General features: G+C 39.8%; 1 protein-coding gene across 2 annotated transcripts in view; it reads right to left on the bottom strand.

Moving 5' to 3' along the window:
• Positions 1 to 26200, bottom strand: part of NUP214 (nucleoporin 214) — a 100567-nt gene that overhangs the window by 14301 nt on the left and 60066 nt on the right. The window contains exons 26-31 of one of the 2 annotated variants that reach the window (XM_020289538.2): positions 25985 to 26063; positions 22607 to 22697; positions 19049 to 19110; positions 13638 to 15476; positions 11757 to 11827; positions 749 to 905 (exon numbers count right to left, since the gene is read on the bottom strand). In XM_020289538.2, the coding sequence (XP_020145127.2) occupies positions 749 to 905; positions 11757 to 11827; positions 13638 to 15476; positions 19049 to 19110; positions 22607 to 22697; positions 25985 to 26063 (2299 nt within the window). The remainder of the gene's footprint in view (positions 1 to 748; positions 906 to 11756; positions 11828 to 13637; positions 15477 to 19048; positions 19111 to 22606; positions 22698 to 25984; positions 26064 to 26200) is intronic. The other variant, XM_076009133.1, reaches the window with a different exon arrangement.

Below are 26200 nucleotides of genomic sequence, written 5' to 3'. Positions count from 1 at the left end.
CCTTAGCCTCCTGAGTAGCTGGGATTATAGGCGTGCACCACCAAACCCAGCTAAGTTTTAAATTTTTTATTCAGATGGGGTCTCATTATTGCCCAGGCTAATCTCCAACTCCTGGCCTCAAGGAATCCTCCCACCTCAGCCTCCCAGAGTGCTAAGATTACAGACATGAGCCACTATGCCCAGCCTCAACAAAGAATTTTAAAAATTAGCTGGAGAAGAAAGTGTTAGCAGATATAGTTTCAGATGAAAATAAAATGATAAAGTAACAGATGAGAAATACTAAAAGCTTCAACTTTTGGGTGACATTTCTCCACAGGAGCTGAATTTTAAAGCAAATTCAAAGACAGCACTACCCAAACGAAAGTCTACATGCTCTTTCTCCCAGTATCCTCAGCTTGTTTGCTGCTGCTCATTTATGCTTATCTGCCTGCATTCACTTCGAGTCATTGCAATACTAAGAAACAGTGATTTGGGCCTTGGAAGAGAAGAGGGAGTAAGTAGCTCAGTACACAGATCCTCTCCCTCCAGCTCTGATGTCTTTTCACGGCTGCACAGGACATCTCATTAAGAAACCAAAAATAAAAAAACAAAAACAGATCACACTGCTGTGGGGTAGATATTTTAAATGGGCCTTCTGGACCTTTTTTTTTTCTTCCTTTTGATATCTGTCACTGAAGCTTTGATAACACCATGAGGATGACAATGGCACTGGAGGACAGAGGAACTGGGAAAACTCTTCTCAACTTACTTGGGGTGGCTGTGGATCCAAAGCCCCCGCTGGCCGAGCTGAATGGGTTTTTGTTGGCTGCATCCTGGCTGGGTTTCCCTCCAAGGCCACTGAAGAAACCTCCCCCTCTTCCAGTGTTTCCAGACCCAAACACGCTACCACTGGAAGAGGATGACTGCTGAAAAACAAAAGGGGCAGGAAGCAAGATAGGATGAGAGGTCATCGGAAAATGGCAGGCCACATCCGTGGGCAGGAGGTGCTCCCAGCTGGTACAAATGGAAAATATAAGAGAATTCTGATTAGTTCTGGTATGGATGCTCTAACGACCACAAAAGCAGCTAGACTCTGGACAGGGACTTCCTACAAATCAGAAGTTCTCAAGCTATTCTATGTTTGCAGTTCTCTGAAAACATGATTTATGGTAGGTGAGAACCTGCAATGCTTATCTGCCCTGCTGCCTGAAGTTTCTGACACAATGCCAGGAGCAGGAAACCAACTCCACAAGAGAGCCACCAAATAGAAAAGTTTAGAAACAGTTAGAGGCTACTATGAGTACCACTTATTGTGATTCCTCCAGTGTTTGGCTGAACTCATCAGCAATGGATAAGTGATTTATATTGTCTTTCTCTCAATTTGAGCACTTTTATTTCATAATGACTTTCCCAGTGCTGCAGAAATAAGCTTAAATTAGCTCCACTGTTGAAATGATGACCACAGCTGAATTCTGTCCAAGTTCGTAAATCTTATGCTTAGAGGATAATGCTAACTTAGGGGCAGATGCTGACTCAAAAGCTGTATCAGGCACCAGACACTTGATTTCTGTTCGGAAACTAGTTCTTTAAGAACAATCAGTTCTACATTTCAGGGGCCACTCACATTAGCTAAGTGTGTTATCTCCTTGGCTGATAATGCAGAATATAAAGACAGGTTTTAGAAACGGGTTGCTGTGCACAGGAACTTATAGGAGCCCCCTTCAAACAGGGGACAGAGTGGTGGTGTTGGACTTCTACTGTAAAATGGGGATAATAAACTACCCACCTCAAAATGGTGAATGAATTAAATGAGTAAGAAACATAATACTCTTTAGAACAGTGCCTGAAATAGAATACATGATCAAAAAATGGTTGCTGTTCAGTATTTTAACAATAATAATGAACCAACAATCAAGCACTTTCTATGTGCTAGGCACTTTTCTAAGTACTTTCTAAGTAATCATTTAATCTTCACAAAAGTCAAACCTGTAGTGGGCCACTTCCAAAACATCGCACCATCACCTCCCCTCCTCAGTCTGGTCTGAGCCACCTAAACCCAAACCTTTGCCTGGACTGTACAACTACTTAATTGGTCTCTGCTTCCACTATAGTCTCTGTTCACACAGCAGCTAGAGTACTACTGGAACTGGCAGTGAGATCCTTTTACCCCTTTTTATAAATTCTAAAAGACCCTACAGGATCTATCCCCTGTCTCTCTCACATCATCTTTTATCACCCTCTCCCTCACTCAGTACAGTCTGTCTTTCTTGCTTTGAACATGGCAAGCTTATTTTTTGCCTCATGGCAATGTACTTAATGTACTTGCTAGTCTACCTTTTTATTCCTTTATATTTCTCTAAAAAAAACCCCACCACAATAACAGTTCACTACAACCATTTAATGATGAGTAACAGCTAGGAATCCAATCCAGTCATAAAAGCGTAGGCTTTGATAAGTAGTAAACTGTCACTGAAAGGAAGAGAGACATGACAACTGATGCTTGTATGTAGAAGGATCAGATTGTTTGGCTGACTTCCATGTGTCAGGCTGAAACACAGGAAACTGCCAATATATGAATATTCTGCCCCACAAAAAACCAGCAATTTCAGATGGCTCAGCTTAATTTTAATAACGTGATTTGATAAAGGCTACCCATAGAAATGAATAAAGCAGATAATTAATATACTTCACTGAATTAAATATGAATTGATAGTTACTGCATCCTCATAAATGGGTGAGAATTCCATTCAATTTAACTGCGATATATAATAGGTTTTAAAACTTAAAATCATGGAAAATCTCAAATATGTACAAAAAGGAGACAGAAGAGTATAATGAACCCTCCACACACCCATCAGCCAGCCTTAACAGTGATCAGCTCATAGCCAGTCGGGTTTTATCTTTGCCCTCCATTTCCTCTCATGCTTTATTAGAATGAAGGGAATCTCAGACATCTTATCATTCGCATACTGATTTTCCAGTACGAATCTATAAAACTATAAACACAATACCATTACAACAGAAAAATTTAATAATTCCTTAATATCACTGAATAAGGAGTAAGTGTTCAAGATCCAGCCTCATGATATCGCCAAAAAAATCAAACTTGACTCTCATTAAGCCAAATACTTCACAGCAAGTAAAAGAGGACCAAGGACCAAGTTAATTTGGAAGGTACACCACAAGGATGTAGTCAGCAACGAGATCATGGGAAACTCCACAGGACAAATGACCAGCTCTGTTCAACAACTGAACCATGAGGAAAAATAAAAAAATGGAGAAACATGAGAGGGAAATCTACAGATAAAGGGACTTAAGAGACTGATCAACCAATCTCAATGTATGGCCCTTATCTGGTCCTGATTCAAACAAACAAAATGTAAAAAGAAAAGAGAGACATTCATGGGACTTCTTCAGAGAGGCATTTCCTGACCATCTAACTTAAACTAACTTCCCTGATTACTATCACAAGCTTCATTTCTTCATAGTACTCAACACTCTCTGAAATTAAAGACTGATCTCCTTCATCAAATAGAAGCTCTGTCTTACCACTAATTTCTACATGAATTATTAATTTGGACAGATTTTGGTTTCAGTCCTGGTTCTACAATTTATGAGCTATGTACTGCTCCTTAATAAAATATTAAATCTTCTGATCCATGAACATAGGATGTCTTTCCATCTACTTAGATCTTAATTTCTTTTCAACATTTTATAGTATTCATGAAATTATGTTTTCTTCTTTTTGATATCAGTCCCATTGGTCAGCTAGACACTGCTTAAGTTTTGTACTTCTTTTGTTAAATTTATTCTACCCCTCTCCTTCCAGGACTCTGATTACACATATGTTGGACTGCCTGATACTGCTGCACAGGTCACCAATACCCTGTCCAATTTTTTTCCAATCTGACCTTCACTTTGAATAATTTCTGTCGAAATGTCCTCTAGTTCAGTATTCTTCTGTAGTATTCACTCTGCTAAGCCTTTTTAAACATTGTTTATTTTACATACTGAATTTAAACATTAAATACAGATCAAGACTTTATTTTTTAAAATTTCATTTTTCTGCTGGAATTCCTTATTCGACTATTCTTTCAATATTTTCCTGTAAATCCTTGAGGACAATAGTTATTTTAAAGTCTTTGTCTCTAGCTCAAATATCTGGGTCACCTATAGGTTGATTTTTGCTAATTTTTAAATTGTGGGTCCTCCCCCTTTTTGGTTGCTTTGTATGTTTCATAATTTTGGGGTGGGACTTACTGGACTTTATATATACAATAACAGTGGTGACTGAAGAACAATGTTTTTTCAGAGAGTGAGAGCTCTCTTTTATCTGTAGACTACAGTGAGGAGGTAATTATTCAGATTTTACTATGGGTTGATCTGGAACTGAGTCACAGAGGTAAGACTTAGCTCACTACTGGTTAGCCCAACAGTGTCTCTGGTTAGAGTTTAAGTTATTTGTCATATAAGTGTCTAAGCTTGGAGTCAGGAGGCAGCTGGGCTGCGGCATCACCTTTAGACCCAACAGTTCTGGGCCACAGGAGAATGGAAGACTGCAAATTCTGCTTTTTAGTTTTACTTTTTTTCCCCTAGCAAAAGCAGGGCAGTGGGTAACAGGATATTTATGCCAAACAAATTATTGTTGCACTTGCAAGTCTTTCAGAACTCTGACTTTTTAAAAACAGCTCTATTGGGATACATATAATTCACATACCTACAAATCACTGATTTAAAGTATAAAACTCAATGGTTTTTGGTATGTCACTATCAATTTTTAGAAATTATGGTAAAATACATATAACATAAAACTTGCCATTTTAACCATTTTTAAGTGTACAATTCAGTAGCACTAATTACATTTGCAATGTTGTACAACCATCACCACCTATTTCTAAAATTTTCATTATCCCAAAGTGAAATTCTATAACCCTTAAGCAATAACTCCCCATTCCCTCCTCCTCAGTCCCTGATAACCTCTAATCTACTTTTCATCTCTATGAATTGAACTATTCTAGATATTTCATAAAAGTGGAATCATATAATAATTGTCCTTTTGTGGTTTATTTCACTTAGCATACTGTTTTTAAGATTCATCCATGTGTAGCATGAATCATAACTTTATTCCTTTTGATGACTGAGAAATATTTCATTGAATTCATATATCATTTTGTTTATCTGTTGACGAGTTGTTTCCACTTTTTTAGGCATGTGAATAATACTGCAATAAACACTGGCATACAAGTATCTGTTCCAGTTCCTTTCTTCAATTCCCTTGGGTATTCTATTAATACCTTGGAGTAGAACTGCTGGGTCATATGGTAGAAGTACTATGTTTAGCTTTTTGAGGAACCACCAAACTATAGAAGTTGCACAATTTTACATTCTCACCAGCAATGTATGAGGGCTCCAATTCCTCCATATCCTTGTTAATACTGGTTTGCTTATTATTTATTTATTTGACAGGGTCTTGCTCTGTTGCCTGGGCTAAAGTGCAGTGGCATCATCATAGCTCACTGCAACCTCAAACTCCTGGGCTCAAGCTATCCTCTTGCCTCAGGGGCCCTCCCCCCCAGGAACTGGGACTACAGGTGTGCCCGGCTAATTTTTTTCTATTTTAGGTAGATATAGGGTCACACTCTTGCTCAGGCTGGTCTCAAACTCCTGACCTCAAGTGATCCTCCCACCCAGACCTCCGAAAGTGCAAGGATTACAGGCATGAGCCACCACATCTAGCCTGCTTTATTTTTTAAATTACAGTCATCCCAGTGGGTATGAAGTGGTATCTCACTGTAGTTTCGATTTTCATTTCCTTAATGTTTAATGTTATTCATCATCTTTTCATGTGCTTACTGGTCATTTATTTTGCTTGACCCCATTGTTGGCAATAGCTTCTTCTCCAGTAAGTAAATTTTTTTCAATCTTTGGCAAGACCTCTCTTCCACCTACCCAAACCTAGACCTGGCATCTGCCCCCAGAAGCTACTGTACCATCATGCTTACATATGATGGGCTCCACTCTCTGAAAGTCAGTTCAACAAGGCTTTCTGCCACACTTTAACAGTCTCGTTATGACAGATTATATTTTTCCAAAGACGGTCACAGCAATACTTTTAGTCCCATATGCTCTTCTAGAGCAAGAGGTGGCATCTATTTCTCCTTCCCTTGAACCTGGATGGGACTTTGTGACTGCTTTGATGACAACAATGCAGCTTAACATGTGCTATGACTTCCTAGCACTCTGGGAGGCCGAGTCAGGCAGATTGTTTGAACTCAGGAGTTCGAGACCAGCCTGAGCAAGAGTAAGACCCCCATCTCTACTAAAAATAGAAAGAAATTAATTGGTCAACTAAAAATATATAGAAAAAATTAACTGGGCATGGTGGCGCATACCTGTAGTCCCAGCTACTTGGAAGGCTGAGGCAGTAGGATAGCTTGAGCCCAGGAGTTTGAGGTTGCTGTAAGCTAGGCTGATGCCACAGCACTCTAGCCTGGGTAACAGAGTGAGACTCTGTCTCAAAAAAAAAAAAAAAAAAAAAAAAAAAAAAAAAAAAAAGGTTACACAGATTCAGCCTGGCTCCCTCTCTTTCTTGCAATGTTCCTCCTCAGAACCTAGCCACCATGCTGTGCGGAAGCCCAGGCCAAATGTAGGTGTTCCAGCTAACAGCTCCAGTTAGGGTCTGAGCCAACAGACATAAGTGTGAGCCTTCAGATGATCTGGTCCCCAGTATTCTGTTCTTTTAGCCCGAGAGGCCACAGGTGTTGTGGAAACAAAGACAAGCCATCCCCCACCACAGCCATCTGAATTTACAACCCACAGAATCTGTAACTATAATAAATAAATGGCTGTTGTAGGCTACTAGGTTTTGAGGCAATTTGTTAAACAGTGCTAAATTATTCTAATACTCCTAGAATAAGTGTGATTCTTACATTACTTGGATTTTTCTTGGTGTCATAATGGAAGTAAAGGTTTTCTGTATGCTTTCATATCATAGCCAGAATCTGCATGGCATCCTTAGAGTTTTCTGAGAATATCCCCGCTACCTGAACATTTATTTTCATAATGACTATCATGTGCCAGTCACAGTCCTAAGCATTGGGGATACAGCAATGAATATAAAAGACAGGCCCCCACTGTCATAGAAAAAAAAACCTTGATTTGCATTTTTGGCCCCTCCAGTTGCAAATGATTTCTGTGAAGGAAGAAGGGGGGGAGTAGCAATATGGAGTTTATTACAGTAATAACTTTTATATCTCTTTGGTTTAACATTATTATTGTCCACGAAGCTGTAATTTGCTTATTTTCACAACTGGATAATATTCTAATACAGAATAATATAAGTTCATTTACCCATTTCAATGTTGATAAACATCTGGGTTGCTTCCAGTTTTAGGCTATCATAACAATGTTGCTATGAACATTCTTGTATTCTGGTACATATGTGCCTTAGTTTCTCTAAAGAACAAATCTCAGAGTAGAATTGCTGGTCTTTACTAGATAATACCAAACTATTCTCCAAGGGGTGTGTCAATTTATACTCTCATTAGGATTGTATGGGAGGCTGTCAGTATTGTTGGACTTTTAATTTTTGCAGTCTTAGACTGCAATTAGACTGTATTACTTAGACTGTATTAGACTGCAATTAGACTGTATTACTAATGAAGTTGAAATCTTTGTTTATTGGTCCTTTGGTTACTCCTTATTTTTTAAATGTCTTATTTCCTCTTCTATTTTTTATTGTGATAAAAGATACATAAAATTTACCATTTTAACCAGCACATATGTACATGTATAATTCAATGGAATTAAGTACATTCACAATGTTTACTACCAAAGATTGTTTTTTTATGAATAGACTTTTGCCTATTTTCTTTCTAGTGTTTATTAAGTTCACAAACTTTGTGTATAGAGAGCTCAAGGAATTCTGACACATAATTGTTTATAACGTTCAATGTTCAAGATATCAAACATTTTTAGTACTTTTGAAGTCCCCAACCCTCAGGCTGCAAAGCTCTGTGCACCCCACCCCCAACCTGGTCTTTGGAAAAACTGTCTTCCATCAAACTGGTCCCTGGTGCCAAAAAGGCTAGGGACCACTGGTTTAGAAGGCTTCCTTATACTCCATTTTTATTGCCTTAAAAGTAACTGCTATTCTATCACCAGAGTAAGTACTTTTGTGTCTGCCTCCTTTCAGTTAACATTACATCTGTAGGTTTCATCTATTTTGTATAGGAGCAGTACATTTTATTTCATTACTTTGTAGTATCCCATTGTATAAATATAACACAATTTATCCATTCTTCAAATGATAAGCATGTGGGTTGTTTCCTGTGTTTAGTTATTAAGAATATTCTGCTACTATCAACATTCTTTTTAAAAGTATATTATTATTTTTTTAGAAATAGGGTCTCTCTCTGTTACCCAGGCTGGAATGCAGAGGCGTCATCATAGCAAACTCAAGTTCCTGGGCTCACGCAATCCTCCTGCCTCAGCCTCCGGAGTAGCTAGGACTATAGGTGCTCACCACCACACCTGGCTAATTTTTCATTCTAGAGACAGGGTCTCACTACATCGCCCAGGCTAGTCTTGACTCCTGAGTTCAAGCGATCCTCCCACTTTGGCCTCCCAGAGTGCTGGGATTACAGGTGTGAGCCACTGTGCTTGGCCTACCACAGACATTCTTTTCCATATCTTTTGATGAGCAAAAGCACCCATTTCTGTTCGTTATCTATTCAGGGTACATTTGCTGGGTCAATAGGGATTTTGTATATTTAATTTTGATGCTGCCACATGGTTTTTCAAAGCCGTTAATATGAATTTATACTCTTACTAGCAACATATGACAATTTCCAATTGCTTTTTTCCTCACTAATACCTGGCATTGTCAGCCGTTTTAATTTAATTTGGGTGTAGCTGTCTTTTTTTTTTTTTTTGATTTGTAGGAATTCCTTACATATTCAAATATAATCAATCTTTTGGTTATATAGGCTACAATTTTCCTATTTCATGGCTTATTTTACTCTAAAATTAAGAAGGCCATAATTTTAATGAAGTCAAATTTTCCTTCTGCCTGAGGAATGTCCCTTAGAATTCCTTCAGGTCTGCTAGACCTGAAGTCTCCTGGTATTTGTTCATCTGAAAAAACAGTCTTGATTTCCCTTCATTCTCTGAAGATATTTTTGCTGGCTTTAGAAATTCTAGGTAGACAGACCACATTCTGGCTTTCATACTCAGTGCTAGGAAGTCAGTAGTCAGTCCGACTATGGTTCCTTAGAAGGTAACCTGTCTTTTTTCTCTAGTTGCTTTTAACACTTTATCTCTGTTGTTATGCAGTTTCAGGCTAGGTCTCAGAATCAATTTCCTTTAATGTTACTGCATTCTTTTTATTTTTTTAGACAGAGTTTCACATTGTTGCCCAGGCTAGAGTGAGTGCTGTGGCGTCAGCCTAGCTCACAGCAACCTCAAACTCCTGGGCTCAAGCTATCCTTCTGCCTCAGCCTCCTGAGTAGCTGGGACTACAGGCATGCGCCACCATGCCCGGCTAATATTTTCTATATATGTTAGTTGGCCAATTAATTTCTTTCTATTTATAATAGAGACGGGATCTCACTCGTGCTCAGGCTGGTTTCGAACTCCTGACCTTGAGCAATCCACCCGCCTCAGCCTGTCAGAGTGCTAGGATTACAGGCGTGAGCCACCGTGCCTGGCCTGTTACTGCATTCTTTGTGGCACTTATTGGGCTCTTGAACTTGGGGGTTGCTATTATCTATTAGTTTTGGAAATTTGTCTTTTTCTCTAATATTGTCGCACATTCTGTCTCTCTTCTCCTTCTGTGACTCTGATTAAATGTATGTTACATTTTCTCCTGTAGATTTTTGTTCTCTTTTGTATTTTCCATCTTTTTTGCTCTCCATGATGCATTCCAGATAACTTAATTTGACCTACCTTCTAGTTCAAGGGTCACTAAACTACAGCTCAGGGGGCAAATCCAGGCCACGACCTATTTTTGTAAATAAAGCTCAACTGGAACATAATCATGTTCATTCATTTACATATTGTCTATAGCTGCTTTTGTACATGGTGGCAGAGACAAGTGGCTGTGACAGATGGACTATAGCCCTCAAAGCCTGAACACTATCTCACCCCCTTCTAGTAGATTACTACTGTTTTCAGCTGGGTCTAATCTGCTCAAAATATATTCACTGAGTTTTAAATTTTAATTATTGCATTTTTCTAGAAATTCTATTTGGTTTTTTTTCAAAGCTGCTATGACACTTTTTATTTCCTACTCCTTAATGGTATTTTCTTTTAAACATGTAAAACATAGTTGATTTATAGGTAGTCTCTGCAAAGGTATTTCTGATGTTTATTCTGGCTCTTACTCATAGTTCCTTATTTCCTTGTGTGACTAATTTAAGTGTGGGGATCAATGTTTTTAAAAATTGTAAGAATAATCTGAGGCCTAAAGTTCCTTTTGCTCAGAGGGTGTCTGTGCACTGCTTCTGCCACACATGGAGACACCACCCTGGTAGAACCACATCAGGCCAGTCCCAGCTTACTGTGAGGAAGGTCTCTACTTCATCCATATCTTAGTGATTTTTGTCCCTCTATCCTTGGGGTTTTTAAATAGAAAATCCAAATTTTCTCCGATTAGCAAATGCTGTCAGTGCGAAAGTAGCTTCTATGCACTACTTTACTTTTCTAGGCTCCCATTTTCCTTTTAATTTGGCTTGGCAAAATACCTTGTTAGCTTACCAGTGCATTTAAAAACATGGTTTTTATGTTGTATCTAGCATTTTTGGCAGTTTTCAGTAGGGAACTCAGTTTGAATAACCCAGTCCTTCATTATAAGAAACTGGAAATCAGAAGTTTCATTTCTCTCTTTTAAGAAAGACCACTGATGAGGGTGGAGTCCATCTTCAAACAAAGATGGAGATAAAGAAAATCTCCTATTGAAGATGTATAAGAATCATAAATTATGCCTAGCACTTTATTAACTGCTAGACTAATACTAATCTCACCTTCAGAAAGTCACCACCATTTCCAACACATGAGAGAGTTTTTATTCAGAAGGGCTCCTTAGGAGGTTGGTATGATCTCAAAGCAGCCGGAATGCGATAAAACAGTCAATTTAACCTCTCTGGGCCTTCAGTGTCCTCATCTCTCAAATGGAGATAATAATAGCACCTACCTCACCTTATAGAGGTGCTGTGAGGGTCACATGAATTGATTTGTATTAAGCACTTGATGCTATGCCTGGTACACAGATAAGTGCAAGCTATACAAAGTGGAATAGCTCAGCTCACCAAGAGTAGTCACTGGACCACATATAGCTTAGCACAGCGGCTGCACATGATCTCTGTTACATATTCTTCTTTTTTTTTTTTTTAAACCCTTAAAAAATATAAAAATTATTCTTGGCTCAAGAATTAAAAAAAAACAAAAAACAAAAAAACAAGGCTGAGGGGAATATTTATCCCATGGACTGTAGTTGCCAACCCTTGGCCTAACAGAACAGGCCAACTGATAGAAATCAGGCAATGTGCTTTTAAAGTACTTTCCCAGACGGACTATCAAAGAAGAATCAAAATTCTAGTGATTCTCTCTCATCAGAGTTGACACTTCTGCATCCCCAAGTAGCTGAACAGAGTATAGCCTCAGAACCACATATGGCTGTTTGCTGGGCTTGGAGACATAACATGGATGATTATATTACAATGGTGAAAACTGGATGAGTTTGATATACGGGACATGAATACAGACAAACATATATTTACCTGGCCAAAGACTGTTCCACCAGTACTGGCTGCTTGACCAAACACAGAACCAGTATTACTAGACCCAAAACCTATAAAATACAAAGAAAACAAAAGTTCAATTTGGATAAGTCTTTTTTTACAACATCAAAATGTTGGTTTTTTTTTTTAATGGCATTTAGGTATGTTGAGATATCCCACAATAAATCAACTTATGAATAAAATGTTTCCCCGTCTAGAAAATGGAGAAAATTCTGAGTAAATACTTTCAGACCTTTTTTCACTGCTAACATTTTATAATAGTATAAATTCCAAGTTCCAAGGAAAGAATCTTTCTCTCCTATTAAATCTCAGGCGAAAAGGCTGTAAGATGGTGCACTCTCAGAGTGACTTCTCCCCAGACTTTTAGCCGCCAGGAATTCTCTACAATGACTAACTCACTATTGTGAATATTTCTATTCCCTGGTTTCTTATGAATCTCAAATGAAAGATTCTTTCAAGGTAGTTTACCTTTCTTCTAGATGGCATAACGTGGTTGAGGTGCTGGGCTGAGCAAGGCCTGGGAAAATCAGGCAGAACTATACATATTATAAAATCATAACAGAAGAACACTAGACAAGTGAACAGGCAGGAGTTCCAATTTCATTTCTGTCACTGATTAGGTCAGTGAGCTTGGGCAAATCTCAATTCCTCAACCAGGGCTACAGTACACAGCTCAGGTACCTTTCCACACAGTTACTAAACGAAAGAGGATTTCTCTAGGCGTTCTGAATAGTTTGGTCATACCTGTGCACGAGGTATTCTCAAGTTCTGACTGTAGAACAAATGATGCAATAGCAGTGGAGACCGTGTTAAATAGCCTACTGTCCTTTAAGACTCACAGGGCCTCCTCCCTGCCTGTCCTCTGGACTGAGTCAGTACACTGCCTCTCATTCAGAGAGGCCAACTGGCCTCTGCACAGGGCATCAGGAGGATATCAGAACTGTGTCTGTCTTTTCACCACAGTGTCCGCGTAGGTCTTAGGAGCTTAACAAGTATTTGTAAAGAAGGATGGAAGGAAGGAAAACATTCGTTTTCTGATAAATTATGAGCCATTTTCAAATAAATTATCACTGAAGAAATGAGCCTGTAGTTACTAGTAATCTTGTCCATCAGAAATCATTGATCCTTGTTTTCCCCCCAGAGCCTAACTGGGAAAGAACTGCCTTTTATAAGTTAGCTATTGGAAAGCAAATCTTAGAAAAGATTTTCAAATTGTCCCATCTATTGATAACTTTTAGAAGTAAAAGCAGCTGCTAAAATTGGACATACAATAGTTAAGGATTAAGTTTCAACTGTCAAAAATAGTAAAATTTTAACAGTTTTGAAAAAATCACAACATTGAAAATAGGGAAAAAACCCAAGTCCTCAAATGTCAGTACCCACCACTCCAGTAAGAAAGATGGTGGCAGACATTACTGACAGGGCAGTGAGGCCACTTGCACTCTCCTTTTGACCCCAATACTAGTGCTATCTGACATTGGATCAGCCTCCTTGAGGCTTGAAGCTTTGGACATAATGATCTCTAAAGCATCTTCCAAGTTGAAAATGTCTTATTTATGAGAAATTAAATTACTTGCCATGACCTTAAACTAAAGATCCTTGTTTTTTCCCCATGGAACTGGCACTCTGGTGGCTAGCAGAGTAGACAACTTGTTAAGAAGCATAACTGGAGCTGCACTGAGCTGGAACAGATCCAGCCAATTAGGCCAAAGAAATTCTTGAGACCACATGTGCTCCAAGCTCCCTTATGGGTTTTTTGTTTTTCCCTTTCTTTTTTTAATTATAAGAGTAATGCAGGTTTGTTGCAAATGTTTCAAATAATACAGAGGGAACAAGTAAAAAGTTTCTGTAAATTCTTACCTGAAGCTTGACAAAAGCTAAACCCAGATGATGCTGCCGTGGTGGTGGTGGCTGAGGTACTGCCAAATACAGAGCCTCCCTGCCCGAAGCCGGGACTCTGACCAAAAGCAGGAGGATTGCTTTGGCCAAACAGCCCCCCTCCTGCGTTGGCAGAAGACTGTCCAAATGAGAAGGAACCAGAACTACTGGCACTTGAAGAGGCACCGAAGACATTCCCACTGGTGGATGTGGGGGTGGAGGAAGCGGACTGACCGAAGACAGGCACAGAACTGAAGCCAGGCTGACTGAAGGAGAAGCCACCTGCAGGGCTGCTCGTTGACTGCCCGAAGGCTGGGGCCTGCCCAAATGTCGTCTGTCCAAAGACCCCTGGGGCTGAGGTGCCAAAAGCTGGACTGCCAAACCCTGAGCTGCTGACCTGTGGCGTGGCGGTGGCTGTGCTGGCTACGCTGCCTGTCTGCTGCCCAAACACGCTCGGAGCGGTGCTGGCTGCCACCTGCCCAAACACAGGGGTGGCAGAGGGGGCAGTGGCTGTGTTGTTGGTGAGCTGGCTGAAAGCTGAGCTAGAACTGGCAGCAGGTGGCTGAGTAAAGACCGATGAGCCAGAAGTGACAGTCCCAAACACTGCTGCTTCTGTAGCTGGGCCTGGAGCAACACTGGAAGCAGTGCTGGAGCTTGTGGGGGCACTTGATGTTTCGATGGTCACAGGGCCTGCACTTGAGACGGCAGCTGCTGTGCCAGCAGTCTGTCCAGACACTGAAAAGGTGGAAGCTGGGGATATTGCCTCCGTCCTGACATCAGGGTCCCCAGTAGCTGCTGGAGTGGCCTCTGCAGGAGGTGCTATGAGACTGGTACTAGATGCTGCAGTGCCTGGGGTGCTGACTGAAGGCTGGGCAAGAACAGGTTCTTTTTTAACAGAGTCCGAAGTTTGCAGAGGAGCCTGAGGAAGCTGGGCTGGTGGCTGATGCCCCAGAAGAGAGGCTGTTGATGCTGAGCCCTCACTGTTGCCTGGCTTCTCAGGCAAAGCCGATGATGCAGCTGCCTCTGTGCTTTTGCCAGAGGACACAGGCAGGGACGGAGTAGACGCTGGACTCAGGAGGCTACCGAACGACAATGTGGGGAATGGTGTTGGAAGGGGAGTGGCATTAGCAGTTGTAGTCGATGGTGGGGCAGATGGGGGCACTATGCTACTGGTCTGTTGGATTCCAAATGAAAAACTAGTCTTGCCACTACTTAGAGATGTCCCACCAAAATTGATCATCCCCCCAGAGGGCCCTGCGCTGGTGAGTGGCAGACTGCCAAACACGCCAGTTGAGGAACTGCTAGTGCTTGTGCTTGAGACTACTGGTGATGCTACCGTGGTAATGGTGACAGAAGAAGTCACAGGGGGTTCCACATGCTTCCCTAATGCTGGAGGGCCAGTAAAACTAAACCCTGAGGGCGCGTTTGACGTCTTAGTGGGCTGGACACTAGTTAGGCTTGTGGATGAAGTCTTACTAGCTGCCTTTGTAGAATCATCTGCTTGGCCAACCCGCAGTCCTGAGAAACTTCCTAGAGTCTCTCCAGCCAAAGAATTTGGAAACAGAGGCTCTCCCACCTTGGATGGTGGAGTTTCCAGCTTGCTGGAGGCAGTGGAAAGAGCACTTCCAGAAGGGGCTGCAGGTCTGCTGCTTGATGGAGCAGCTTCTCCTGGAGAAGCGACAGCAGCTGCTGTTAAGTTGGATGCCGACGTGACTCCTGAGGTCGGGGAGCTCTCAGGAACAGTCTCATAAAAAGGTTTGCCTCCCCCGCCAAACGAGAATGTGTCGAGCTGGTTTGATTCTTTAGTGGAGGGTGCTGTCCCTAATAAAAAGAAATGAGGAGATGGGTTTGACTTAGCAAACCTATCACAGTTCCACTGATTGGATTTCTAAGCCACAGCTCTCTCCCCTGAAGAATGGGGGTAGCTTGCTATAACAACAGTTTTCTTTGGGGAGGACAGAATGAATGCTTCTCTATAGCATTGCTAGCTCTAAGTCATCTCACTGAGGTGAAAAGGAACAAATATTCTTTTTATGACCACTAAATCACAACAAATACATGACATCTAGAATACATGACATCTAGAATACATGAAATTAATGTATTATCCCAAAAGAGAAATAAAAAGACATCTTCCCTTATATTCCAATGACCATCTGTGTGCTTTCTTCAATAACATCCTCAGACAGTGTTGGCCAATAGACCTACTGATAGACTAGGATTTGATTCAAAATGGAAGTTCTTTTTCTTTTTTTAGGCAGAGACTCACTCTGCTACCCTGGCTAGAGTGCCGTGGCATCAGCCTAGCTCACAGCAATCTCAAACTCCTGGGCTCAAGCAATCCTGCTACCTCAGCCTCCCAAGTAGCTAGGACCACAGGCATGTGCCACCACGCCCGGCTTTTTTTTCTATGTATTTTTAGATGGCAAATTAATTTCTTTCTATTTTTAGTAGAGACGGGGGTCTTACTCTTGCTAAGGCTGGTTTTGAACTCCTGACCTTGAGTGATCCACCCACCTCGGCCTGCCAGAGTGCTAGTATTACAGGCATGACCCACTGGGCCTGGCCTTTTTCATTGTTTTTTTTGGGCAAATAAAGTGTTAATCCACAATCATTTTTACATACAATTAATGGTTACTTGCTAAATGGTCTACTAAGTAGGCTATTTTACAGAGGCAGCATGGCCTAGTGATCAAGAACATGGACTCTGGAACTAGCACTTTTGCCACTTGATGGCTGTGTAACTCCAGAAAGGTTACTTTACCTCTCTGGGTCTCAACTTCCCCATCTGGAAAAGCTAGATAATTATAATGCCTACCCTCATAGAGCTGTTACAAAGATCAAATGACGTACAGGTAAAGCACTCACAAAAAGGTCTGATCAAACAATAGTAGTCAGTAAATAAGAGTAACAAAAATATGATATTCATAAAGTAAAATTAGCCTATTGCAAATGTCTACTGACATTTCTAACTCCATATTGTTTTAAGACATCTGGCTATGACATACTCGTGGGAACACTGCAAAGCCCCTACTACCTATAATCTCCAGAAAGAACTCTTTGTACAGCTCGTGTTGTACTGAGCTGTTTATGGTTTGGGATTGTTGTCTAGTCTCATATTAATTATAATGTTTATATCAAATTATGATTGTTTTTTATTTCCATTTTATTTTCCTTATGATTTTTGACAATTATTTTGTTCCTCTCCAAACACTGAGTTTTTTTTCTTCTAGACAGTAAGAACGGAAAGGAGGTGGGCCGTCAGGGTTGTTCTGCCACATCTAACTGGGCAAAGGATAAAAACAAGTTTTAAGAATTACTGTTCAAGAGAGAAAGGAATGAAGCACAAGCCTTTCTGTGCCATATTCAGACCAGGTTTAGGAAGTCTGCTATACTTCCAGCTCCCCAATCTCCCTCTAGACATCAGGAAATCCTGTTTCCACAGAAAAAATTCTACCACGTGGGTAGGCACATAAAAAGCATTCAAAATATATTTGTTCAGTAAATAAATGATAGATGGTCAGTTTTATTTATAATAGGGGAAACATGGAAATAACTGAAATGTCCAATAGGTGAATGGTTAAAAAAATCTTCAAGACAGAATTATGAAGCCATTAAAAATTACATTTACAAGATTCTCAATAATATTGGAAAATTCGTAAGAGATTGTGTTAATGAAAAAAAAGTAGAAGACAAAATCCCCAGAAGTAAATATAATAGTACAATAGTTATTACCAAGGGGTACAATGTGGAATTCTAAACTCCTTTATGCTTTTTAATATCTCCATATTTTGCTCAAAAAGAACACTGGGGTGGGTGTATGGCTTATGCCTATAATTCTAGCACTTTGGAAGGCTGAGGCAGGAGGATCGCTTGAAGTCAGGAGTTTGAGACCAGACTGGGCAACATAGTGAGACCCTGTTTCTACTACAAAAAATAATAAGCGAGGCATGGTGGTGTGCGCCTATAGTCCTAGCTACTCAGGAGGCTGGGGCAGAGGATCGCTTGAGCCTAGGAGTCTGAGGTTGCAGTGAGCTATGACGACATCATTGCACTCTAACCAGGGCAATAGAATAAGATCCTGTTCTCAAAAAACAAAACAAAAAAGTACAGCACCTCATTTTCATAATTAAAACTTTCTTTTTAAAATAAAAGAAAAATAAATCTAATAACTTAAACTGATAACTGGAAGGCACTTAACCAATAGATTTGGTTTCTTTATAGGTCTTCAAATTCTTTTAAACATTAAAAACACGCTAACTGATGGATCTGTAACAACATGCATGGGACCAGTGTGTTTGCAGATATGTTATCAAGCAAAAACAATGAATTTGGTCTTTTATTTCTATAGTATTATGTCTATCTCACCCTACAGAATCACCCAACAAATTGATAAAATTTTAATTTTAGATGGAAATGGTAGAGAAAGAAATTTTTTTTTTTTTTTTTTGAGACAGAGTCTCACTTTGTTGTCCAGGCTAGAGTGAGTGCCGTGGCGTCAGCCTAGCTCACAGCAACCTCAAACTCCTGGGCTCGAGTGATCCTTCTGCCTCAGCCTCCCGAGTAGCTGGGACTACAGGCATGCGCCACTATGCCCGGCTAATTTTTTTTTTATATATATATATCATTTGGCCAATTAATTTCTTTCTGTTTAGAGACGGGGTCTCGCTCTTGCTCAGGCTGGTTTTGAACTCCTGACCTTGAGCAATCCGCCCGCCTCGGCCTCCCAAGAGCTAGGATTACAGGCGTGAGCCACAGCGCCCGGCCGAGAAAGAAATTTTAATTCATATGTTAACACTTAAATATTAAATGTTGACTTCAGCCTTGATTTTTTTTTTTGAGACAAAGTCTCACTCTGTTGCCCTGGCTAGAGTGCTGTGGCGTCAGCCTAGCTCACAGCAACCTCAAACTCCTGGGCTCAAGCAATCCTTCTGCCTCAGCCTTCCGAGTAGCTGGGACTATAGGCATGTGCCACTATGCCCGGCTAATTTTTTCTACATATTTTTAGTTGGCCAATTAATTTCTTTCTATTTTTAGTAAAGATGGGGTCTCACTCTTGCTTAGGCTGGTTTTGAACTCCTGACCTTGAGCGATCTGCCTGCCTGGGCCTCCCAGAGTGCTGGGATTACAGGCGTGAGCCACCAAGCCTGGCCTCAGTCTTTATTTTTACAGCAGCAAATCCCTTGTTCTTAATTATGAAAATAGACCGAAATCCTTCAGAGTAGTTTCTTAAATTGAGCCTATTTCTAATGCACATTAGCAACAACAAACTTTACTGCAGATACTATAAATAAGACTCAGGAGCAAGTAAAATGTCAACACATCTGTATAAAAATAACCAGCACTTGTTTAGGGAAAACATATAAGTAATGCTATACAACAGAGACTTTTACCTTGTGTGGCAGTGAAATTAGAAGATGGTGTTGGTGTGATTATCCCAAAATTAAAGCCAGTCCTAATGAGTAGAAAAAGAGAAGTTAAAAAGGAACAAACCTAAGGCACAATATTGCCCTTTATAATAATTCCATTTTATAATTCATTCATACAAACTACCTTCAAGGAATTTACAATCTAGAAGATAAACAATAGACTTCAAGCATACATTTCAGAAGCAGTAAGGCCACTCCAAGCAGTTCTGGGTGAGGTAAGAAGACAGTAGCAGCTGAAAAGCCTTGGAGGGACGGCTAGGCTTTCCATGGTAGAGGTTTGGGTGGGGACTTATTCCAAGCAAAGCAAAGTTGCAATAGTAGAAACATACGAAGACATACGTGGGAATGGTGGCCAGAGCACATGGTCTGCATAGTGAAAGTAAGGCAGCTCTGGCAAGACAGAGGCAGTTGAATTAGGGAGAGCCACTTGTAACCAGGCCCAAGATCAAGGAGCATGCTGGACAGCCTTGCACTGCTAGAGCAGATGAATAGAATAAAATAGAAGACCTTGTCCCTGTCATTTTGACAGAGCTCTGAATTCTGGGCTGGGAAAATAATGGTTCAAAAACTTTCTGACTCTTTTTACCATCTCCTCTCTCCTTTCTATACATTTTCTTTACACTATAAAGACACCATAGCCAAAGAAGAAAATTCAGGACAAGTATGAACTAGAATAGAGCATTCACTGTGATAAAAGCTCACAACAGCAGATTTTAAACTAAATAGAGTTTTAAAATGTAAGAAACCAAGCACATCAAATGTAGTAAATAATGTAAGAATTTAGATTATTTTCTATCCATCATCGCCTTCTTCAAGTGGACAAAGACAACCTGGAAGATGTGCTAAACATTTTATCATATTACACACACACACACATACACACACACACACACAAACCCTTTATTAGTAGGTCTCAACCTTGGTGAAGAAATTTTACATATCAAATGGACTGATGAGGGGCTACTAAAAAATAATAATAAAAGAAATTTAACCTAATAGAGGCAAGCCATTGACTTATAACTTAAAAATTTCCAGCTTTAAAACAGGGAAGAAGAGTAAAGGATGCAACAGTTCTTGGTATTGAACTCTTCTTTAAAATTTCCTCCAAATAACCTTTGGGAAGTATAAAACATAATGATTTACAATAGAGAAAAAATACAGCCAGCTACAGTGGCTCATGCCTGTAATCCTGGAACTCTGGCAGGCTGGGGTGGGATGATTGCTTGAGGCCAGGAGTTTGAGACCAACCCAGGCAACACAGTGAGACTCCCACCTCTACAAAAAATAAAAAAAATTAGCCGAGCATGGTGGCGTACCTATAGTCTCAGTTATTCAGGAGGCTGAAGCAGGAGGATGGCTTGAGCCCAGGAGTTTGAGGTTATGGTGAGCTAATAGCACACCACAGTACCCCAGCCTGGGTGACAGAGACTCTGTCTCTAAATAAATAAATAAAATAAAATCTGTACAACTGAGAAGCAGGCAACAGAGCAAGACCCTGTCTCTAAAAAAAAGAAAAGAAAAAATACATATAATATATAACATTCCCCCCCAAATTATATTCTAATACCCTCTTTTCTCTTAACACATTAGGCTGAAGGACACTCAAACATATTGACATTAGGAAGAAGAGACTTTAGTTAACATGATTTCAGTTACAAAGGCATAAACTAAGAGAGTTTAAGAGGCTTTTCTAATAGAAATGAATGCACAACACTTCAACAGCAAAAATCTTTTGACAGGTTTTGATCTCAGCTACACAGAATCTAACTGCATTGCTGTAAGAACAATGCTGCAGCAGCTCACACAGGTAATAGCATGAGTGTCTGTAAATGACACAACAGGCACCCTCACTCCAAGGTTAACAAAGACTTACCTTAGAATGAGATGTAGAAGATTCTTTCATTTTTAAAATGACTCAACTTTTATAAGTGTCATCACCATTATTTTTTTTTTTTTTTTTGAGACAGAGTCTCGCTTTGTTGCCCAGGCTAGAGTGAGTGCCGTGGCGTCAGCCTAGCTCACAGCAACCTCAAACTCCTGGCTCAAGCAATCCTCCTGCCTCAGCCTCCCAAGTAGCTGGGACTACAGGCATTCGCCACCATGCCCGGCTAATTTTTTTTTATATATATTAGTTGGCCAATTAATTTCTTTCTATTTATAGTAGAGACGGGGTCTCACTCTTGCTCAGGCTGGTTTCGAACTCCTGACCTCGAGCAATCCGCCCGCCTTGGCCTCCCAGAGAGCTAGGATTACAGGCGTGAGCCACCGCGCCCAGCCATCACCATTATTTTTTTAAAAATGAAATAGCAGATTTCTTCATATCTATATGAACCCACAATTTCAAGCAGCTACAGTCTTTTTTTTTTTTTTTTTGAGACAGAGTCTCGCTTTGTTGTCCAGGCTAGAGTGAGTGCCGTGGCGTCAGCCTAGCTCACAGCAACCTCAAACTCCTGGGCTTGAGTGATCCTTCTGCCTCAGCCTCCCGAGTAGCTGGGACTACAGGCATGCGCCACCATGCCCGGCTAATTTTTTATATATATATCAGTTGGCCAATTAATTTCTTTCTATTTATAGTAGAGACGGGGTCTCGCTCTTGCTCAGGCTGGTTTTGAACTCCTGACCTTGAGCAATCCGCCCGCCTCGGCCTCCCAAGAGCTAGGATTACAGGCGTGAGCCACAGCGCCCGGCCGGCAGCTACAGTCTTTTAACACATTCTCTTAGTATATTCAACTCTCAAAACGGTAAAGCCAATTTAATTGTCACATCTAGCCCCCAAATGGTATCAGAATGAAGATATCTTAGTGTAACAAACTAATGTATAGAATTTAACAGACCCACTACCCAAAGAAAACGAGGCTTACGATAAAAAAAAACAAATAAATATGTAATAATACATGTATTAATATAAACTTGAACCACAAAGGGGAAACAGACTTACATTAGAACATTAAGTCATTGCCACTATCGTCAGATATGTTACTGGAGTGATAAGAACTTTGGCAACCCTAACTTTGGGTTTAGGCACATTTAAGAAGCATATAAACATATGATTTTAAGATTTGGAGAAGCTATCTACCATGTTTCCCCAAAAATAAGACAGGGTCTCATATTTATTTTTCCTCAAGAAGACACCCTAGGGCTTCTTTTCAGGGGATGTGTTATTTTCCCCTCAAAGCCTCAGCTTGCAGCATGCACAGGATGGCAGGGACCTGACAGGGGGAGCCGACCTTGTTCGTGGGGCTGCCCACACATTTCTGGTCACCTCTGGGATAGTAGCTGTCACGATGGGGCAGATGAGAAGGGCTGCTCATCTTCTTTACCGCTCCGCGATGAAATGCATGGGTTGTGCAGATAGGCTGCGTAGCCACACCTGTCACTAGGTCTTATTTTCGGGGTAGGGCTTATATTGCGCAAACGCTTAGAAATCCTGCTAGGGCTTATTTTATGGGTAGGTCTTATTTTCAGAGAAACACGGTATAGGGTTGCAAGCAATTTGCCACAAAACTTAAATTCATTACTGACCCTGATGGAGAAAATGAGAAAGGCTTGCTGAACTGCCCAGCAGCAGATGGAGTTGAAGTCACTATTGTTTCTATCTTGGCTGTCCCTGGCCCTGAAATCACGGAAAAAGATAAAGAACATTATAAAAAGTCAGTTAGAAACACTTGCAGTTTGTAACTCCCTGCAGCTCAGAGCCACTGCTTTAGTTTTGTGGACCTCACGTGCATTCTGTGACAGGCCAGGTGCCAAGGGGAGTGAGCACATTGCCTAATTTATGCTCAAAGTCTCTGAACTTGCTCTTTGGCTCTATCGATGTTAATTCCAATCTAAGGCATGCCACACACTCCTTTCCAGAAAAGATACCAAAATAATTCTAGGGCAGTTTAAACTTAAAATTTTAAAAGTATATTCTTATTGGTTTCAGTGGTATGGAAAAATGCTTATAATGTGAGGATATGCCAAAAAAATTCAAAAACTGTATATAATGTAGCTTTAAAATTATTTGAAATTAATACATGCTGAATGGAAAAAATTCAAAGAGAAACAGGTTAACCAGCTAAACATTTGAGTTGTGGCTTTAAGGCTGCCTATTTACTTCTATATACATTTCTGCATTTTTCTATAGATTTTTTTGTATTTAACAAATTCAGTTTTCTTTCTTTTTTTTAAATTACAGAGGTAATACATGATTGTTATAATATAGGGACATGGAGAAAGTGAAAAGTGCAACCCACAGCTTCCCCATGTTCAATTGCACTCTATTTACTAATAGTGTGGGGTATAATTTTTCATCTTTTCCTATTGCTCTACTTTAAAAGGGGTAGGAGAATGGAAAAACTACATTTTTAAATCCCAAATCAAACCAAACTAAACCAAACAACAATAAGAAAAAAATACTTTCTCCTTAAATGAATATAGGGTAGATGTTAATAGAGATATTCTTAAAAGTACTGGAACACAAGGTAGTATGTATAAGGATGTTCAATGCGGCCTTGCCTATGAGCTTGAAAAATCAGAAACAACCTTGACTACCAGCAGTGTACTAGTAAAACTTAACAGGAGCAACTACTCAATGAAATCACAGGCAGCCATTAAAATGAGTAAGGCAGATGTATTAAAGCTGGAAAGATGACCAAGACATTCATTTTAAGTAGGGGTAGAGAAGGGAAAACGGGTTACAAAATCAGTAGCTATAGGATATGTCTTTTTTTAAAAAAAAAAACAATAACAATGAAGTAATCTTAAGAGATATACATGAAATTATTTTCTCTGGAACATGGAATTTATAAGGCAGCTTTCACTTCCTTACATTATATATCTACACCATAGACTTTTTTGTAGACATATAATAGTTTTAAAATCAGAAACACAATGAAGTATTGTCATTATTAATAGGAGAACTATTCTATAAAGGTTTTAGAAATGCTTTCTTAAAAAGAAACTTTTTGCAATCTCTTAAATACTATCTTTCAGAGATGTTTTCCTACCAAAAGAAAAAAGTTCTTTTCTCAACCTTGACTACCCAGCAAGTAAAAACAGAAGTAAACATCTAGCAATCAAAGAAAGTGATTCATGATCATCACTGAATGGTGAATTTTAGAAATTTCTTTACAAGTCACACTACTTGCCTAAGATATGCATGAAGCAAAGTCTCTTAGGTTTCCTTGATTCACTTTAAGAGTGACAAAAAAACACTACCCAATAAAGTCTTTGAAAAATGTTAGGATATATGATCTCTCAAAAACTTCTGGCCAGGCGCAGAGGCTCATACCTGTTGTCCTAGCATTCTGGGAGGCTGAGGCAGCAAGATCGCTTGAGGTCAGGAGTTCAAGACCAGCATGAGCTACACAGTAAGACCCCATCTCTACAAAAATAGACTAATTAGCCAGGCATAGTGGCGTGTACCTGTAGTCCTAGCTACTCTGGAAGCTGATGCAGGAGGATTGCTCAAGAAAGATCTAAAATATTAGTCAGAAAAAAAACAAATTTTGCATTTTTTTTTTTGTTTTTGAGACAGAGTCTCACTCTGTTGCCCCAGGTAGAGTGCAGTGGTGTTATCATAGCTCACTGCAACCTCCAGCTCCTGGGCTCAAACCATCTCCTGCCTCAGCTTCCCGAGTAGCTGGGACTACAGGTGCACATCATAATGCCCAACTAATTTTTCTATTTTTAGTAGAGATGGGGTCTCGCTCTCAAACTCCTAAATTCAAGTGATCCTCCCACCTCGGCCTCCCAGAGTGCAAGATTATAGGCTTGAGCTGCGGCCAGCCCAATGTCTCAATTTGAATCCTAAATGATTCAGAAGTCTTTGACAATTTCACTAAAATTTTCCTTTTAACATAAAGCTGTAGGCCCCAGTTGAGAAGTGCTTTATACCTCCTTCTTATGTGAGGCATACATGATATCAACTGTGGTTCTGCATCAATCCAAATTCTACAATACAACTTTGGCTTACACAATAATGGTTTTCTTCTGAGTGAAAGGAATATTGCACTGAAGATAAATGCAATATCCAATTAGAAAGCTCTGGATTACCGAGAAAAGGTAGAATGATTCCATGACTGAGTAGAGATTATGGAAAGTAGGCTGCTAATATGTCAAGTTCAGGGTTTCTAACAGAATTTGCTTTAAGACCCACTTGAGAGCATGAATCAAAATAAAAGCGAGAGTCCAGAGTGTGGTGAAAATGGAGGACTGCAGGCAGCACAAAACCCTTGGAGTGGGAAGCAATACAGGCCAAACTAGGTGGGCTATGAAAAAGCAGCCAACAAAAGGGGACACTGAGAAAGACTGACAGGAAACTTAGGTTATAAATAAAAACCTTCTGCTTCAAGTTGGCTTGGGAAAATGTTTGATCAGATGTTTGTGAAAGTTAATTAAGAATAATTATGCTTGAGTGAGTGTTGGGAAAGCATGTGATGCCATAAAATCTTATAATATTGACTTAATATATCTACTCTGAGATCTTATACTGAAACAAATTTGTTTTACTTTTTATATCTTATCGGCTTCTGAACTGTCACTGTGAACCAAGAGAATTTTTAATTCCTTTTAGTAGAAGAAATAGAGTTCAAGATTCTGATCCACTCCTCTCTAAACTCCGACTATGCAGCTAGCCAGAAGAAAATACTATTGATCGTTTTTAGGAAAAGATTTTAAACTAAGGTTTTTCTCCTATTACTCTAACGTTTTTCAAACTAACCTCAAAATTTCAGAAGTCTACATAGCTGTTGAAGGGTTCACTAATTTTCCAGAAATTCTTCATTAGCTGAGGTCTTACAAATATGATCTCTGTACCTGATTTCCTACAACAGCTGCCTGTGAGATCTAGAATGATAAACTCTACTGCAGAGTGGTTCTTTTACCTTTGTTTTCAGAAAAACAAAAACACAAACTGACCTGAAGCTTTATCACCAGATGACAACAGACTGGATGATGGTGTGGGCCCAGATGGCTTTAGGGAATTTATTTGAGGCCCCTGTAACAGAATACAAGCAAAATATTTATGTTAAACCACTAACCATTCTTCGCAATAAAGGAACATGTAAAATGTAAATGTAAAAATACAATTACAGTAAGCAAATACACTTTTTTTTAGCTTAATTACAAAAAGAA

Source organism: Microcebus murinus, chromosome 12 (assembly GCF_040939455.1).
Source record: "Microcebus murinus isolate Inina chromosome 12, M.murinus_Inina_mat1.0, whole genome shotgun sequence".
NCBI lineage: Eukaryota > Metazoa > Chordata > Mammalia > Primates > Cheirogaleidae > Microcebus > Microcebus murinus.
Note: the sequence above shows the minus strand (reverse complement) of the source record. Positions and strands in the feature narration are given on the sequence as shown.